The sequence below is a fragment of the Arabidopsis thaliana genome, chromosome 2 (genome assembly GCF_000001735.4).
Source record: "Arabidopsis thaliana chromosome 2, partial sequence".
Classification (NCBI taxonomy): Eukaryota; Viridiplantae; Streptophyta; class Magnoliopsida; order Brassicales; family Brassicaceae; genus Arabidopsis; species Arabidopsis thaliana.
Window position 1 is genome coordinate 15,784,845 of NC_003071.7, and position 18,126 is coordinate 15,802,970.

The 18,126-nt window shown below is 37.0% G+C and overlaps 5 protein-coding genes across 9 annotated transcripts; 1 reads left to right on the forward strand and 4 right to left on the reverse strand.

Annotated features, from left to right (window-relative positions):
- Window positions 1–2,678: 2,678 nt before the first annotated feature.
- On the reverse strand, window positions 2,679–5,295 carry EXP3 (Barwin-like endoglucanases superfamily protein). Of its 2 annotated transcripts, NM_129320.4 has the most exons (3): window positions 4,809–5,295; window positions 4,330–4,648; window positions 2,679–3,542 (listed from the first exon to the last, which is right to left on the reverse strand). In NM_129320.4, exons 1-3 carry the CDS (start codon window positions 4,966–4,968, stop codon window positions 3,233–3,235), a joined length of 789 nt encoding a protein of 262 aa, NP_181300.1. In that variant the 5' UTR covers window positions 4,969–5,295; the 3' UTR covers window positions 2,679–3,232. The 2 variants fall into 2 exon arrangements, with proteins under 2 accessions (NP_181300.1, NP_001324717.1); NM_001336666.1 differs by lacking the exon at window positions 4,809–5,295 and having other exon boundaries at window positions 2,861–3,542; window positions 4,330–4,761.
- A 2,405-nt stretch (window positions 5,296–7,700) lies between these two features.
- Window positions 7,701–10,391, forward strand: AT2G37650 (GRAS family transcription factor; the record flags this gene model as incomplete). Of its 2 annotated transcripts, none has more annotated exons than NM_001336667.1 (2): window positions 7,701–7,737; window positions 7,813–9,935. In NM_001336667.1, the coding sequence occupies one exon, from the start codon at window positions 7,815–7,817 to the stop codon at window positions 9,933–9,935; it is 2,121 nt and encodes a 706-aa protein (NP_001323705.1). The 2 variants fall into 2 exon arrangements, with proteins under 2 accessions (NP_001323705.1, NP_181301.1); NM_129321.2 differs by lacking the exon at window positions 7,701–7,737 and adding an exon at window positions 10,104–10,391 and having other exon boundaries at window positions 7,779–10,012.
- Window positions 10,369–12,215, reverse strand: AT2G37660 (NAD(P)-binding Rossmann-fold superfamily protein). Its single transcript, NM_129322.3, has 7 exons — window positions 11,869–12,215; window positions 11,517–11,788; window positions 11,396–11,432; window positions 11,221–11,318; window positions 11,078–11,139; window positions 10,872–10,995; window positions 10,369–10,756 (listed from the first exon to the last, which is right to left on the reverse strand). The coding sequence occupies exons 1-7, from the start codon at window positions 12,131–12,133 to the stop codon at window positions 10,637–10,639; spliced, it is 978 nt and encodes a 325-aa protein (NP_565868.1). The 5' UTR covers window positions 12,134–12,215; the 3' UTR covers window positions 10,369–10,636.
- A 150-nt stretch (window positions 12,216–12,365) lies between these two features.
- On the reverse strand, window positions 12,366–15,952 carry AT2G37670 (Transducin/WD40 repeat-like superfamily protein; the record flags this gene model as incomplete). 2 transcript variants are annotated; one of them, NM_001336668.1, is made up of 6 exons in its annotated part: window positions 12,366–13,219; window positions 13,286–13,379; window positions 13,461–13,543; window positions 13,635–13,686; window positions 13,801–13,958; window positions 14,048–15,952. In NM_001336668.1, the coding sequence occupies 6 exons, from the start codon at window positions 15,693–15,695 to the stop codon at window positions 12,540–12,542; spliced, it is 2,715 nt and encodes a 904-aa protein (NP_001323654.1). The 2 variants fall into 2 exon arrangements, with proteins under 2 accessions (NP_001323654.1, NP_181303.1); NM_129323.1 differs by having other exon boundaries at window positions 12,540–13,219; window positions 14,048–15,692.
- Window positions 15,953–16,573: 621 nt separating this feature from the next.
- Window positions 16,574–17,949, reverse strand: FHY1 (far-red elongated hypocotyl 1). Of its 2 annotated transcripts, NM_001084549.2 has the most exons (3): window positions 17,800–17,949; window positions 17,003–17,478; window positions 16,574–16,924 (listed from the first exon to the last, which is right to left on the reverse strand). In NM_001084549.2, the coding sequence occupies exons 1-3, from the start codon at window positions 17,850–17,852 to the stop codon at window positions 16,845–16,847; spliced, it is 609 nt and encodes a 202-aa protein (NP_001078018.1). In that variant the 5' UTR covers window positions 17,853–17,949; the 3' UTR covers window positions 16,574–16,844. The 2 variants fall into 2 exon arrangements, with proteins under 2 accessions (NP_001078018.1, NP_001323653.1); NM_001336669.1 differs by having other exon boundaries at window positions 16,621–17,478.
- Between the last annotated feature and the right edge of the window lie 177 nt (window positions 17,950–18,126).

Genomic DNA, 18,126 nt, shown 5'->3' on the forward strand with positions numbered 1-18,126 from the left:
AAAAATTTAGTTTGCAATGGTTTCCATTTTCTATTGTAATTTGTAAATCATTTCATCATGCAAACTTTTTAAGAGACATGACCTGACATTAAAAGTTCTTTTCACAAAATTAGAATGTTAACTACAAAAAAGTGAAGAGAATTTTCAAAATAAAATCACTACAAATATAGTAATAATATCTTTTTTTTTTTTTTTTTTTTTTACAGCAATAGTAGTAATATCTTTCCCCAACAAATTAAGCTGAAAAAATCAATATTCAAGAAACTAGTTTACTCTCAATTTTTTTTTTTTTTTTTTTTTTTTGTCAATCAGTTTACTCTCAAGTCTCAAAATAATACAAGAAATTATGCAGTGGTGTTGGTGTGATCTTACACAGAGGAGCGGAGAGAACAGCCAACATGGTAGGTTGATTTAACCAAAACAAGAAAAGTATGTTGATATGAGAATAGTGGTGGGCCTTGGATGGGCCTGCTTTGAAGGATAAAAAAATAAATTATCGATGTGTATGATTTACTTGACCGTTTGATTGCCTAATATATTTCTCTTTACATTCAAAATTTAATAGAACTTTTAGTATTGTGTGTTTTAAGTTTGAGTTAGTGCATGTTTCCCAGTTGCGAATCGTAAGATCTATCATTAATCACATGTTTAATAAAAAAAATAAAAAATAAAAATGAATAGTTTTTTATTATCAGGCGATTCGGACCATTTTGGTCCATAGTCTCTGATCAACCTTCAATAATATTTGTGATGGATCCACAGACATTAATCATCATGCATAGTTCATAATATTGCATGGCCCTCGCGACCTAACATGATATACATTTTAGAATTTTGATTCCGGAGGAAAAAAACTTTTAGTAAGCAAAACAATAAAAGAAGGATAAAATATACTATACTGTATATATAGAAGGGAATGTGAAACAGAGCAAAGACAGTAAAAAAAAAGAGAAGGTAAAAGGTGATGGTATCAGAGAAAGGTGTTTTTGAAATAGGAAAATAATAGTAGTGAGGGAAATGACATGACATATGAGTTGTCAAATTGAGGCAGATCCCTTCTCTGATCTTCTCTCTGCCATCTCTTGCCTTTTACCTCATGTGCTCCATTCTCTCCGGCTTTTTTTTTTCTCTTTTCTCTTTTCTTTTTCTCGTTTTTTTAATATTTATAAAAACCTTTTTTCCTACAAAATATGTAGGGATATTTTCAATTTGGATACATTCCTACATGGAATTTTCTTTAATTGGTAAATTTGTTGAAAAATAAAATTTGTCTTTAGTGTTTGTAAAACTAGATTTTTTTGGGTAGTTAAGCTAGGTTTTCTTTTAGAAGACAAAGCTAGTTTTTCTTTAGGACGTCTTGGTAGTAGCGCTTTTTTAATAACTAAATTTTTATATTTGTATTAATATGTTTTATTCTAACTTAAATTCTTAGAGTAGGAGTATTTTTCAGCTAGATTCTTTTTCAAACTACAACTTCTTATTAATTAATCAGTAGTTTGAGTAACAACATGCCTATAGGACCATAGAAAAATCGACTCGGTTAATTAATGGTTTTACTTGGACAATTATAGTGATTTCTTGAATAATAGGGTTGTAGGCGTTTTGGTTCATGAAGATATGAAACTGGTTCTGATGGCGTGAATTGACCATTCTCTAATAATTAAGCTATAAAGATAGGGAGATTGGCCGGATTGGGGTATATATTGAACCAATTGGATATTCATCCGATCTTTTTTCCGAGCATTACAGCTAAATAATTGAACTTAACTTAACTTGAGATTTTGATCCCCAAAAAAAAAAAACTTAACTTGGGATTATGGTATATGAAATTATGAGTTTGGGTCAAGAAACTTGTAGGACATGTTCATAACTGGTTAAGGAGAATAACATGTGTATCAATTGAACAATAAAGAATATTGAATCGTTCTTTTAATGATATCTTTCGACCATCCTATTTATTTAAATATGGTTTATGTAGACGTTATAATTCAGGTTATCATGGAAATGTTGAAATTTGGATCATGCATGCTTGATCCGGCTAGCCATTTCGTTGTGTGACAATTGACAAACCATTATGAAATTGACTTGTTCCTTTGTTGATTTTTTTTTGTAATCGAACCTATTTAAATGCTAATTATAATTAAATTTCCGTTTTGGATTGGGGAAATGTTTGTTAATTTGGTCTGATATTGGACTAAAGAGTTGCTTGTACTTGGTGTTTATGGCAAATGACCAGCAGAACAGGTAAAGATATAATAAGATAACGAAGTAGCTAAGTAATAAATAAAGACAAATGATACTAATGTGATGAGGATCATGATAGTATGAATCAATGAATGTATGATTTAGGTTAAGTGTCGTATGTTATGTTTTATTGATTTATGACATGCATGTTCTCATTCGAGTTTCATAGTATATTAGTATAGCGATCATAAAGAGTCGTACGTGAACACTCTACACATTAAGTAAAAGAACATGGATCAAAATAACAATAACAATGCTAAACAAGAAAATAAAGCATAACATGTACTAAAGAGTTTGACAAAAAGAAAAACATATACTAAAGAAATCACAAGCACAATGACACACAAAAATGCAATAGAAAGTAACGAGTACGTAACCTCACAAACTGGCAAATCCGTTTCTATATCCATCTCTTTTCTTTAGCTAGTCCATAACGACATTTAATAATACCTTTTAACTTTCATAACCACTTTGCCTGGGCCAATATAGCCTTTAAAATCACAACCTTAATAATGCAAACTACAATCAATTGTCTTTACTCTTAACTCTTAAGTCATAAGACGCGGAGAACTGAGTCCCACATGAATTATGAAATCGAGTTTAAGAAAAATTGTAATTTAGTAGTATTTCAGATTTTATATCAAGAAAACTTGGCCCAATGGCCCATTACACGGTCCATTCGACTCGATCACTGACTGTTCGACACTCTTTGGCTTATTAGCAGAACGAAGATGCCACCAACGAAATAATTAAAGGAACAAAATAACCAAGAGAAAAACAAATCACTCGTAAATCGCAAAGATTAAAAGAAATTTTGCTGATAATAATACTAAAAACGGAAATATTTTCCACAAGCCACCGGAATATTCCCAAGAAAATTAAAGGGAAAACCCAGGGCTGGAAAATGTCTCATCTCTCTTCTTGTTTGTGTCTTCTTCCATTGTAAAAAATAAAATTAAAAAACATCTTTTGGGTGGTTTTTCAGATTTCAGACTCGAAAGTTTTTGCCGGAGAAAGTCTGACCAAACTGCCACGTGGCAGGAGCAACGTTCCATGAGGTAGAAGAACGTCGGTCAGAGGCGGTGACTCGGAAAGAGAGTGATTGGCCGATGAGAACGGCGTTGGATTGCCAGTTCTGTCCCCAGTTCCGACTCATCCTCACCCAATCTGTCTTTGATCCCTTTACGCTAACTCCGTTAATATCTCCGGCGCCGGCAACGTTAGTTACCAGAACAAGATTGAAGTATCTGAATCCGTTTACTGTGAATCTTATCCCTCCTATCTTCCGACAAGGTACCCTTCAGAGGAAACAGAAATTCAGACAATTATTAACAACAAGACAAGTGAGACTGAGAGTGACAGAGAGAGGTGGATCTCTGGGTTACTGTGTCTATGTGTCCTGCTTGGTTTCCCGAAAAGATAATTGGAAATACTATATAAATAATTCGTATTTAAATTGTGTATAAAGAGAAAGAAAGAAACAAAAAATAATACTAATAATCGAGAGTGATGGTTTCAGTTTCTGAACTCTGAAACACATAGGCCGTTATCTAAAAGTGCTACAAGCCTAGAGGTAAACAAAAAAACATGTTCGGTAGTCGGTACAAGTATCTTTTAAAGTTAATTAAAGAAACAGAACCTAAAAAGAAAAAAATAGATATTGTGAAAATACTATTTTAAAAAAAGAATCTTTAGATTTATAAAGGATTTTTTTTTTTTTTTGAATATTGGATTAAGAAATTTTTAAAACGTCAATTTCACATGAGACATGAAAGTGCTATATTCAAACTCTGTAGTTTCTAGCATATTATAACGAATAATCGAAAACTAAAGCCTCTAATTTGTTTTACACTAAAGCCTCTAATTTGTTTTACACGTAAAACATTTATCTCCCCTTCAAAATATTAATCTCCTTTAAACATAATCTAGATTTGCAAAAGTCACTATCATGAATCATCCATTAATGCATATGGTTCTTTGTGTAATTTCTTCACCGTATTATTAACAGTGAAATTCTTATTGATTTCGCCAAATTATAATAGCCGACAAAACCAAAACGACGCAAAACAAAAAACAGAGAGAGACCTGCGATAGGAGACGGGGACAATGCCTGCACGGTATAGACCGATCTTGAGGAACATAGGCATGGCGAGATCAAAATGCTCGCGCGGCGGATTGCACCACCCTCCGTCGTCACTCGGCTGAGCAAAATTCGGCGGACAAAAGTTCGTCGCCGTCACAAGAATAGATGGATTTCCCGGAACACACCATCTCGGATCATCAGTACACTTAATCTCAAAACAAGCACCACAGCTGAATCCGTTGTTGAACAAAGCAGTGCTCAACGCCGCCGTGTTCACACCGTATCCTTGGCTGTACAAGTTCCCGTACCCACACGCGCCGCCTAGCAAAACCCCACGCGCCAAAAAGAAAAACAGAGAGAACAAAAAAGTTAGAAACTTCACAAAAAAGAAGAAGTCAGAAATCATAATTCATGGTATATGTACGAAATGAAATCGACAATGGTGGATTTGGTAAGGACGTAAGGTAGTGAATATTTATACCCATTGTGCCGGAGGCGTCACTGCCACCGTAGAAAGTGGCGTGTGCATTCTGCCACGGTCCGCCACTGTAAACGCCGGGGATTTTGGCGTTTGTTGCGGTTAAGAGAAAGGAAGCCGTAACGGCCAACCACAAGCCGACCCTAAACGCAGTCGCCGTCATTGAGTTAATAAGAGAGAGAGAGATGTGTATTGGATAGGGACGAGAGAAAGCGGGAAGGACTACGAGTATTTATGGGGACTGATGCTGGTTGGGTGTTTTTAACCTTCCAGTTAAAGTTTTCTGTAATTTTTCAGATTTATAGGTTTTGGTAGGTAAATTAATTGCTGCCCATCTCATTGGTTTGATTGGCTTTCACTTTCTGAGACTAAACCGAAGGTGGCAATTGTGGTTATGTGCCAAAATTAAATTAGTGCAGATAAATTAGTAAACCAAAACTGAAAAATAGATGTTGTTTTAGTTATGTTATATCCGAAACCAAACAGCTCTCAACCCAAAATTTAATTTCGGTATTCATAGTTGAAAACCGAAAAAACCAAAAGCTCGAATTTCGTATAACCGAATCAAACCAAAATTATAAATATAATATTTTTTTTGGTAAAACAAACCAAAATTATATGCCAAACACAGTCACGTATGTTTGTCTTTCCTTTTCACGAAGTAAAAAGGTTATAGTTATTTTATTTGCCATTATCTACGCATGCACGCATGTATAAGTTTTTTTAGTCACAGAGCATGTTAAGTTGTTAACATATATAAATGTATTAAACAAACGTAAAAACATGTATGAAGTTTTCCTCTATATTTTCTTGTGAACATATCTTATAAATGAACCAAACGAATCGAGCATCACATTAAGAGCATGTGGTTAGACTAAGGTCGACATACAAATAAATAAATTAGTTTTGCAGCATCAGCATATGAATATTGTTTATTTATGATTTTTCTGAACAATAATAAAAGTTGTATTAAATGGATGACATTGTCACATTCTCATAGGGCCGCAAAAGTTGAATGACAAGCTTCTCGAGAGTTATCGTATATTATATGAGCATGTGGAGTGTCTGTGATATAATTGTTACACAAGGTTTATGTTCCATGTGAATTATTATAAGTTCCAAGGCTCCGAATGGCTGATTTTAGAGCAGCTTTGTTTTACTGTTTACAATAATTGAAATACATTATTCCAAACACTTCCAACTTCATATGTAGAAACTAAAAAGTAAAAAGACATATATAATTTCAACAGTTAAAAGAAATTTGTTGAACCAATCAATTTGTTTCGATCATTGTAATTGTTCAAAGAAATTTACTTGAATTTATATAACTATTCACACATAATGTATAGCAAATCATTTGCAGAAATATGGGAATAGAAAGACATGGATAGAGAAGCAAAAGAACGGTTGGACTAAAAAAATGAAAATCTTTGAATCTTTCTCTATGTAGCATTTAGTCAAATTAGAATATCACAATTTTCTCCACAAAAAATTACTAGATAGATCTACTATATAAACGGTCTAATAAGTTTTGAGATCATGCTCTCTACTATGTAACAAGCCTGTGATGAATCAAGTCTTTAACCCTGACTATCCACCGGCATATGGGTGGATGTCGGTGCTGCCCTGTTTGCGTCAATGGAAACCATAAACTCTAGAATTCCATTTGCAATCCATGCGTTAATGTTAGTTGGTGGTCGCATGTGCGCAAATGCAATATCTTTGTAATCTACAAATGGAGGGTTGTAATATCTCAGTACGATTCAAATCTACAAAAGATGGAGATGTTGGCCGCTTAATTTGTTAGAAACAGCTAAAACGAAATGAGTAAGTTTTTTGTTTGTGTTTTTATAAAGAACTAAGCATTACAAACGTAACTAAAATAAACTAAACTAGATAAAGAAAGAAGGATGCATAAAATGACAATGAACTATTGAATTTATATTAGGGAGAAAAGTCAGCAAATATATGAATACTTGCATCCAGAGAATAGATCATAGACGAATCATACGCAAAGATTATGCGAGAGTTCGTTTGCGGTCTTGCTAAAATGTTAAGGACTTTTACATGCTTGATCTAACACTAGTTGTGGTCTAGCTATCTGTTTTTTTTTTTACGGTTTTTTCACGTGAGCATATAACCATCGTATTACTAAGACGCAACCAATATGAAAGTTGAAAAATGTTTGCACGAACATTACTATCTTACTCCTTTAAGCAAGCAATAAACACAAAAACATTTTTGTATGAAACATAAATCGATAAATTTTGAATGGCACTTAGCATGGATTTTTGTTGGGTATAAAATCTGGTTTCGATTGCTACTGAACACATAGCATGGAGCATGGATTAACACAAGCAATACCCTAAAAATATGATTCTATTTTAAAGTTGGAAACGAATTTTATAGCCATTGTGCCGTTGGGGGAAGGTCGAGAGACTCTCTCATTATCTTAATCAAATGGGTCTTAATTAACTAAGAAAATTATTAAAAAGTTTAAAGAACTCTGTCAACATTTAAGGTTCTTAAAAACTAATTAAGGTTTGATTTTAGTACCATCCAAGTTGGGGAAAAAAACTATACATAAATCTCATTAAATGTGTACTTGCCACTAACCCAAAATAAAATAAAACTGTACTACTCGTACTAATTTGCATATTAAAAAATAATTAAGTAAGCTTTACTTACTGTAATGACGACACGTGGCGAACAATGAACCGATAAGAAAAGCACATTTTAGCTATTGTCAAAAAAATGATAAAGCACGACGACGACAGGTCCCCACAAAACGCATATGATCCAACGGCTCTGATTTGCTTTTCCCTACCTCGTAGATTAGGACCTTTTTATTTTAATTATTTTAAAAATTAAAAACGCATTTATTCTGATTCCTCTCTTCACCCTCTAAACGTCGTCTTCTCTTCTTCCTTCGGTAATCATCTTCTTCTTCCTTAATAATTTCTCAATCGAGAAATGATTACTGAACCAAGTCTAACCGGGATTTCAGGTATGGTTAATCGGAACCGTTTATCCGGTTTACCCGATCAACCTTCTTCGCATAGCTTCACTCCGGTAACACTATACGACGGTTTCAATTACAATCTCTCCTCCGATCATATAAACACCGTTGTAGCAGCGCCGGAGAATTCAGTTTTTATCCGGGAAGAAGAAGAAGAAGAGGATCCAGCTGATGATTTCGATTTCTCTGACGCTGTTTTAGGATACATTAGTCAGATGTTGAATGAGGAAGACATGGATGATAAAGTCTGCATGCTTCAAGAGTCTCTAGATCTCGAAGCTGCTGAGAGATCGTTATACGAAGCTATTGGTAAGAAGTATCCTCCATCTCCAGAACGAAACTTAGCTTTCGCTGAACGAAACAGCGAGAATCTTGACCGTGTGGTTCCAGGAAACTACACTGGAGGAGATTGTATAGGTTTTGGGAACGGTGGAATCAAGCCTTTGAGTAGTGGTTTTACTTTGGATTTTCGAAATCCTCAGAGTTGTTCTTCGATTCTAAGTGTTCCACAATCTAATGGTTTAATTACTATCTACGGAGATGGAATTGATGAATCGTCGAAGAACAATCGGGAGAATCATCAATCTGTTTGGTTGTTTAGGCGTGAGATTGAAGAAGCTAATAGGTTTAATCCTGAAGAAAACGAGTTGATTGTGAATTTCAGAGAGGAGAATTGTGTGAGCAAAGCAAGGAAGAACTCTAGCCGTGATGAGATTTGTGTTGAAGAAGAGAGGAGTAGTAAATTACCTGCAGTGTTTGGTGAGGATATTTTGAGGTCAGATGTTGTAGATAAGATCTTGGTTCATGTACCAGGAGGAGAGAGCATGAAGGAGTTTAATGCGTTGCGTGACGTTTTGAAGAAAGGAGTGGAGAAGAAGAAAGCTTCAGATGCTCAAGGTGGGAAGAGACGAGCCAGAGGAAGAGGACGTGGAAGAGGAAGAGGAGGAGGAGGAGGGCAAAATGGGAAAAAAGAAGTTGTGGATTTGAGAAGTTTATTGATACATTGTGCTCAAGCTGTTGCAGCTGATGATCGTAGGTGTGCAGGTCAGTTGTTAAAACAGATAAGATTGCATTCTACGCCGTTTGGTGATGGGAATCAGAGGTTGGCTCATTGTTTTGCTAATGGTCTCGAGGCGAGGTTAGCCGGTACTGGAAGCCAGATTTACAAAGGGATTGTGAGTAAACCGAGATCCGCTGCAGCTGTGTTGAAGGCTCACCAGCTTTTTCTTGCGTGTTGTCCTTTTAGAAAGCTCTCTTATTTCATAACTAATAAGACGATACGTGATCTTGTTGGGAACTCTCAGCGCGTTCATGTTATTGATTTTGGTATTCTTTACGGTTTCCAATGGCCAACTCTTATTCACCGGTTTTCGATGTATGGATCACCGAAGGTTAGGATCACCGGGATTGAGTTTCCGCAGCCCGGGTTTCGTCCGGCACAGCGGGTTGAAGAAACTGGTCAAAGGTTAGCAGCGTATGCCAAACTCTTTGGGGTGCCATTTGAGTATAAAGCAATTGCTAAGAAGTGGGATGCAATTCAACTTGAAGATCTTGATATCGACAGGGATGAGATTACTGTTGTTAATTGCCTGTACCGGGCTGAGAATTTGCATGATGAGTCAGTCAAAGTAGAAAGTTGTAGAGACACTGTTCTCAATTTGATCGGGAAGATCAATCCTGATCTCTTTGTCTTTGGCATTGTGAATGGTGCATACAACGCACCGTTTTTCGTAACACGGTTTCGCGAAGCTCTATTTCATTTCTCCTCGATTTTTGACATGCTTGAGACAATTGTGCCACGAGAAGACGAAGAGAGGATGTTCCTTGAGATGGAGGTCTTTGGGAGAGAGGCACTGAATGTGATTGCTTGCGAAGGTTGGGAAAGAGTGGAGAGGCCTGAGACATACAAGCAGTGGCACGTACGGGCTATGAGGTCAGGGTTGGTGCAGGTTCCATTTGACCCAAGCATTATGAAGACATCGCTGCATAAGGTCCACACATTCTACCACAAGGATTTTGTGATCGATCAAGATAACCGGTGGCTCTTGCAAGGCTGGAAGGGAAGAACTGTCATGGCTCTTTCTGTTTGGAAACCAGAGTCCAAGGCTTGACCGAGAAATCCTCGTTGGCATATGAGAGACCATCTCTTGATTTTCTTCCTGTGTAATTCCCAGAGACAGAATTACAGGTACAACTCGGATTCATATTCACATAGCTTTATTAATACCATCAGAATTCTTTCTAGGCATTGTACTGAGACTGTGTTATCTCTTTTGCAGATGTAAGAAGAGAATGCTGCACAAAGAACTTGTTCAAAGATAATATTGATGTAAGTCCTGTTTTATAACTTTCTAGCTGTGTTTTTGTTGTTTCTCAGCTAGATTCTCCTAACGGTATTCTTGTAGCTAGGGTGATCAGATTGTTTGTATATTGCTAGCAGAGTTAGTTTGTCTAGATTGTAACACATATAAGAGGAAGCTTAGAGAAACTATGGTTTAAAGAGAAGTTTTTTCCTTCTCCAATGTACACACGAGAACCAATGTTGCATTGAAATAAGATGTTTTACTATTTCTGGAAAACTCTTCTGCTTGGAACTTGAGCTCCTAGTTATTAGTTGTGGTCCCTCAATACTATTAGCGAGTTTTGATGATCTCTAAAGATATTTCAAAAGCTTTTGATGTTACTTAGAGATTCTAGGGCAAGACATCTTGAGAAATAGAAAGAGCCGGTTCAGACACATAAAGAACTCATCCCTCTCAGTGTCAATTCTAGGACTTTGCTACAATGACAAAGGGAACAAAAAAATACTTAATCAGAACTTAGTGGTTACTTGAGTGAAAAGCGCCTTGAAATCCTTTGTTGGGGTGCCTGTTCCCTCGGGCTTTGAGGCCAGGTCAAGAGCTTTGAATTTTGCCTCCTCAAGCTGCAATGCCTGCTCAAATAATAAACACCATGGATTAGGAGAAGCAAAACTGGTTTAAAAGATATGGTAACTGTTGATGGATTATGCAGTTTACGAAGCCCTTTTGGTCATAATGAACACACACCTGAACACAGACTTCTGCAACATCAGCTCTTGCGATTGTTCTTGTTTCTGTCTCAAGTAGCTCGTCATCTTTTCCCACAAGTAATTCTCGAATGCCACCGTCCTTGTCCTGCAGACCTCCAGCCCTGAATCCAAGAGCAATATTGCAAGATGAGAATATTCCGCCATTGCAATTTGTACCGGATGCAAGTAAACAATAAAAGTTACCTGATGATGGTGTATGGAATACCGGAATCAGCCAAGTATTGCTCAGCCTTTCTCTTCCAGACCTACAAATTGCATAAAGACTGTGAACATTTGCCGTGAAACTCATCTCTGTGTTCAAGAAAACAGAGAAAGAGTAGTCTCACCAGAATGTTAGCATTGCCAATACTATTGAGAGGGTGATTAATGTTTGTTCCTCCCATCGACCCAACCAAAACAATCTGCTTAACTCCTGCAGCCTTAGCTGTTACAACAAACGACAATCCATCATCATCAACACCTCCGCTAAACACACATACAACAGAGATGATGAATACAAACCAGCGTCTATCTGATTCTTCTGACCAATCCAGTCAACCTACAAACAAAATCATGAATTCAAAAACCAAGAAGAAATGAAGAAATCCACAAGAACACACTACACTAAGATCAATGTAGTCACCTGTTCTGGATAAGCTCCATCATCAAAGAAGAACTCAGGTCTTCCTCCTTTACTAGGATCAAAACCGGGCTTCATCTGCGGAACAGCGCTAGTAAGAATGACCAAAGCATCAATCCCTTCAACAGCAGGAGCAATTGATGCAGTATCTCTAATATCTCCAATGAATACTTCATCCTCTCCATTGATCTTCTCCTTACTCTCCTTTGTCCTCACTAAACCCCTTGCCACGAACTGCTCCGACCTCTCCTTCAATTTCTTATACACAATTTGTCCTGTCACAGTCACCATCAATATTGAACAGTGTTCTTATGGAATTTCACAATACCACATTGTAGAGATAAAGAGAGAGAACCTGTTCTTCCACCGGCACCGGTAACGAGGACGGTGAGAGGTTCAGTTGTTGCGGCGGCGGAAACGGTAACCGATACTCTTCTGTTTTTTCCGGTGAACTTACTTGGACCACAAATCGACGTAGAATCTGACACAAGTGAGCGAAATTGGAGAGACGACGAACGAGGAACTGAGACAAAGGAAGAAGCTACAGCTCCGGATTTGTAAGTGTTAGCAGGAAGTAGTGGATGGAAGAATGTTGTCGTCGTCGTCGTCATCATCGCCATTGACTGGAGTTTGATAGCTCAGACGAAGAAGACGAGAGAGTGAGAAATATCGCAAAATTTCCGATTTTCGCCACGTCACCTTATCTTTTGAATTATATTTGTCTTTTTGTTTCATTCTAATTACGCTTTAAACGGGCCTGATTTTAAAATGGGCCATGGCCTATCTCCCACGAATGATCGAAGAACATCTAATTAATTGAAGTAACATAGTTTTACTGTTTGATTTATATTTGGAGAACTACACAAATTTTTCTCTGTGTATACAACTCAATATTTTGAACGTCGAGAGAGGTTTCTCAACACTATAAGACGGTTGTTTCTGTATAAGAAGGTTTCTTTACGTACTCTACAAGCAACAAAGATACAAATCAAGAAAAATAAAACACCGGTTCCTTCCTTTTTAAAATCAAAACAGAGTAGTTTGGCGACCGATTCTTCTCGGTAAACCAAAGTTTTGATAAGATCGGATCTCACCATGAACTGTAGCCGTCACAATCACCATCCCCCAAGCCGTTGGCTGTATAGTTTGCGGACCATGCCCTCCACTGTCGAACCATGACCAAGAAGATAACCTTGACGATGTGTTTATCGATGGAGATTCCCCAAACCTCGATGAATGCTGCTCCGAAGAGTTCATACTCGACCGAAACGACTCACTGCTTCCCAGCTCCGGTCCTGCCTCTTCCTCTGGTTGAATCTGACTCTTTGTAGCGGCTTTCTTAGGCATTGGAGGTAACCCTGATTTTTTATTCCGGTTAGATGTAGTTGGTCCAGTCGCCGAGGTTTCTTCTTTTGTTGGTGAGCTTATGGTGGATGAAGGCTGGCTTGAAGTAGATATGCGCTTTGAGTGGCGTTTAGAGTGAATCTGAACTGGTGGTGGCTCACCTCTAACATGACCATGCCAAGGAACAGCGGCTGAGACATCTTTGCAATGAAAATGTTCGTGAGATTGTGTCGTGAGTGTTGATCTTGTTCGGTGAAAGTCATTCTTCCATAAGTAAACTTGAGAGTCTTCACTCGCACATATTATGTATTTCCCATCTTGGCTATACGAAGCAGAGAGTTGGCTACATGTGTTTCTAAAGCCTGTCAACAAAAAGTATCAGTTTTTGTTTTTGTTCATCTTGGCTCTAGTGCTTGTAGAGAATTTACCTTTGAATTTGTGAATAACTTCAGAACCGTCTAGTATTCGAATCCGTGAATCAGCGGATGTGACAAGAACTTCAGATGGATTCACCGGGGAAAACTATATAATGGCATCAACAACTTGTTAACATTTTAGTTTACTAAAGTCTTAAGAAGGATTTTGGCTTTTAAAGAAAGGAACCTGAAAACTAGTGATCTTCCTTTTCGCTTGTGATTTCTTGTTGCTCTGAACATCAATCTGATTAGTTTGGCTCAGCTTACAATCTGTTCTACAGAAGAAAAAAGCGCGTCGCAATGAAAAGAAGTATTCAACTGGTAAACATGATGTTTGATACAGAAAGAGCTTAGGAAGAACCTTCTGTATCGTAAGCACGACAAATTCCTTTATGTGACCCGATAAGTGCACCCTTCAACCGAAAAAACCAAAACTTCCATCATTATAAAAACACCATAATGGATGGATTTTGTAGACTACTCCAAGAAACAGAGCAAAAAACAGAGCAAAAAAACAGAGCAAATACCTGACCGTCTGGTGTGTAGCAAGCAGCAGTAACCATTTCATGAAGATCACTCCATTCCACAACATGTCGATCTTGTATGCTCCATATCCTTATTTTAGCGTCAAGTGAACCACTTAAGAAATAATTTTCATCCACTGGACTGAACTGAATACATGTCACTGTTGAATCAATGAGACAATATAGTCAAAAGTGCATGCAGAAAATTAATAGCTAGATGTGAAGATAGGATACAAAAGATTTGTCTTACCATAGTCATTATGGGCAAACAGTTTGAGACATGTTTTGGTTTCTATATCCCATAACCTGACTGTTTTGTCCATAGAAGATGAAAGAAGAAGCTGAGATTTGGACCATGAAAGATCCAAAATAGCATCCAGATGACCTTTCAAAGAGCAAACAGGCTTATCAGAAAACGAGAAGACTGTTTCAGGAACATGTACGTAATCCGGAATATGATTGTGTCGTCTCCCGGATGATCCCTTTCCTTTCTTTTTCTTCTCTACCACAGTTATCTCATTTCCAGAAGAGTCACAAAGTGAAGGATGAATAGGAGTGAGACTTCCTTCATTCATAGACATTAGTTCACATTCTTGAACCTCCCACACATGAATGACTCTATCCGCTCCTCCGCTCGCTAGATAATGAGCATCTTGACTAAACTTGATAGTCCAAACCGCACCCTCATGAGCTTGAATCTCTTGACACATATGTAAAGCACTTAACTCCTTGTAAGATTTCCCTGTTGGTCTAACTTTCACCCACTCATTAGCTTTACCATGTTTATGATCTTTCCCCTTTTTCGGACTATCAGTGCTTCCATCGCTTACATCTTTATCCGCAACGCGTAAACTCATGGAATGAGCTACACCTTTAATGTTCTTCAACAATGCAGCTCCTCTTCTCTTACTTAACCTCACACTCTTGGAAAGATACGAATTAAACTTGCGAAGATCCATTAACGGTTCGTAGTTAATCCTATTCACATTCTCTCTACGCATAAGCTCTTTAACCACAGGTGAATAACCAACACATTTCTCAAACTCCTCCAAAGTTAATTGCTTCCCTGTTTGCAGATCACTAAGCCTATTCCACATTCCATCTTCATCATACTCATTCACTATAAACTCTTTCCCTGTATCAAGATTCTTTATCAAGAAAAACGCGCCAACCCTCGCATTCGACATTACCGATGTCAACGCCTCTCCACCACCGCGCAAAGCTTTTCCATTTCCACAAACCGCAGGTGTTTGTCTGATCGGAGTTTGGTACTGACAAATCCTTGTCCTTGTAGGACAAATAGTAGAATACGTTCTTGTAAGACGCTGCTTTGAGATTTTCCCTAAAATCTCTTCTTTTCTTCGTTTCTCAATCAAGAACCTCTCAATATCTGATTCCGATCTTGACCTCGCAAGCATAACCGGAACATGATCATGATCTTGTTCATCAACCTCATGATTCATCTTCTTCTTCATCTTCTTTTCTTCACCGTTACTAACAACAGGCGCATTAGAAACAACGCGACGAATGGAAACAGCACTAACCATATCTTTATTACTAGCAAGTCCCATCCCATGGAGAAGACGACGACGACGCTCAGATATAGATCCCGGAGCAGCCATCCAAATATCGTAATCAGGAGACATCGCCGGCGTACGAAATTTCCTAGAGGCGGTGGTTAAGGAAGAGACGGCTGAAGAAAACGAGAGTCGACAATCGTCGAAATCTTCATCTTCATCGGAAGAAGAAGCATTAGCCATGTCGAAAGTTAAAGCAGAAGAGAGACGATCATGAGTTTCGAAGAATCTATCATCATCTTCATCTTCAAAATCTCCTAATCCTTCCCAGTTCATCGTCATTGTCTTCTTCCGATCCAATTTGTTTCCATCTTCCATCATCTACCAACTAGCTCCACCGAATTTGAAAATGGTGATTGAAATCTGAAATCAGAAAATTTGGCCGATCATTGATGATTCAGAGGCACCGTTATGGAATGATGGGCAAATCGGGAATTATGGAGGAAAGTGTTGAAGACGTGTTTTGTCTTTTTGTAAGACACATCGATCTCTTCACGTTCAATTTCATTACCATAAGTCCATAACTAATAAAAATGTTTGATGATGTTAATTAAGATCTTAAGTCAAAACCAAAGGTCGTGGAAGCATGTTTTGCTTTCGTTATAATTCAAACCTTAATTTACGTTTTGTTCGACTATTAGTGTGAACAAAATCATATACTATGTTCGACTTTACGTGTTAAAGATACTTACATAAAATTACTAAGGATAACTATTTTTAAAGTTTGGTGTTAATTTCTTTTTAATCAACAATTTTTTGTTTTTGTTTTTTTTTGCTATTTTTATAGCGAATTTAAAACTACTAGACATTGACCAAGAAGACTGATAATGCGAGGGAACCACATTCTAGCAAATCTTGAGTCTTGACCATCATGCCAAAATGTTTTACTAGGAAGAATATCAATAAGCTATCATCTTTTTCTTTATTAAATCAGTTTAGATTTTACATTAGAAAGGAACAAGTTGAATATTAACAAGACTTTTGACCATAATAAGAAAAAGTTATGAATTTTTGTATTATGTTCAGAAGAGAGTGTATTGGAGATAATTTGGAGAGAGCAGATTGAATATAGGTGACCAACCAAAAAAAGAAGAAGATATCATCTGAACAAACTTATTAAAGAACATTGACTCTCATTTCTCAGTTAAGTTGGTACTGAAATACATCAGGGATACTCTTGAACACAAGATTGGTTCATATGAAGGATCAGAGTGTCATAATCATCTCAGAATTTTTTTATACTAACTTTTATTTCTGATCCAGGCAGAACAAGATATATAAGCAAGATTAGTTTTGCAAGCTAATAAAAATCTTAAAAGTTGAAGACTAGAGTTGCAAACATTTCAAAGAAGCTCTCTAATCACTTTGAATTGAACGTTTTTTTAAGGTTGACAAGAATCAAAACAGAACGAGTACAGTTCTATGTACATACATCTCTTCATATATGTTTTGAGTCTCAACATCATTTTGTTACAGCATTAGCGTTGAGAAGTATTGTTCAAATTCTTGATCAATGGTAGGCTTCTTTGTCTCATGTAGAGTAGAATCATCTGTACACATGAAACCAAGTTAGTGAATCCCCGGTTCATTGAATCAATACGGTCAAACCAAAATCCGGTTTTCTTTACCTTGGTTAACAGTCCATCTTCCAGAGGACAGAACAAACTTAGCAGCATTACTACTACATCCTTTAGCATCTTCCTCTTCTTCTTCTTGTTCATCGAGATAGAGAATGTTTTCAATGACTTTCTCTGAAAAATCCTCTAAGTTCTGAGTCCCATAGATGTAATCTAGATGGCTTTCGAAAGAGATCATCTTGTCTTCACCGCATGATCCAGATGATTCCTCTTTCATCTCTATATCATTGTTACACTCCATAGAAGTTGTTGAGTTCACATAAGAAGACATTGAATACTCTGTATCAATCTCCGAGTTACCATTTGTATTCTCTGAACAAGCAACATTGGCAAAACAAGTGTGTTTTGACAGAGGTAATAACGATAACTCATCAGATTGATCTGTCTGAAATTTCCTCTTCTTGCTCACCTCAACTTCTTCCATTTTCAACACATTTTTACTACTACTTATGATCATGTGATGGAAACTGCAAAAAAAAAGAACAACACATATTAAGATAGTGGATGGATCTTAATCACCAAATATATGAAATTGACTTTATTAATCTTGAACTTAATAAGGGTTTAGGAAAGAATAACAGGAAAACTTTCTTAATCTCAACGATTAAATAAGCTAAAATCAAGATAAAACTTCAATCATCCTCTGCAGCTATGATTTTTGGTCAACCATTGACATGAATACATACATAATCAGTCAATCCTCTGTATCTTAAAGAAACTGAGAAGAAGCATAATAAGAAATTTGATCTCTAATGATAATATATAGGAATAGATTGAGAAACTGAAACCTGTTAATCTCAGATGGCTTCTCGTTGTTGTTATCCACTTCCACTTCAGGCATAGATCGCAGAGAGAGAGAGAGAGATAGAGAGAGTTCAAAGATAATTGTTTTTCTTATTACTCTTTTAAAAAATGCTCTTTCCACTTTCAGAGGGTCTGAAAATCTGGAAACTGCGTAACTTAAAATACATAAATTAAGCATCAAGTGTACGACGCGCTACGTTGGAGCGTGTATTACACGAAACATTTGAATCCGTTGATCTCGTCGACATGGTGTTTGATTTGGCGCGTGAAAAGAGTCTACGTGTTGGCGAGGTGACCCATCTTCTTACACG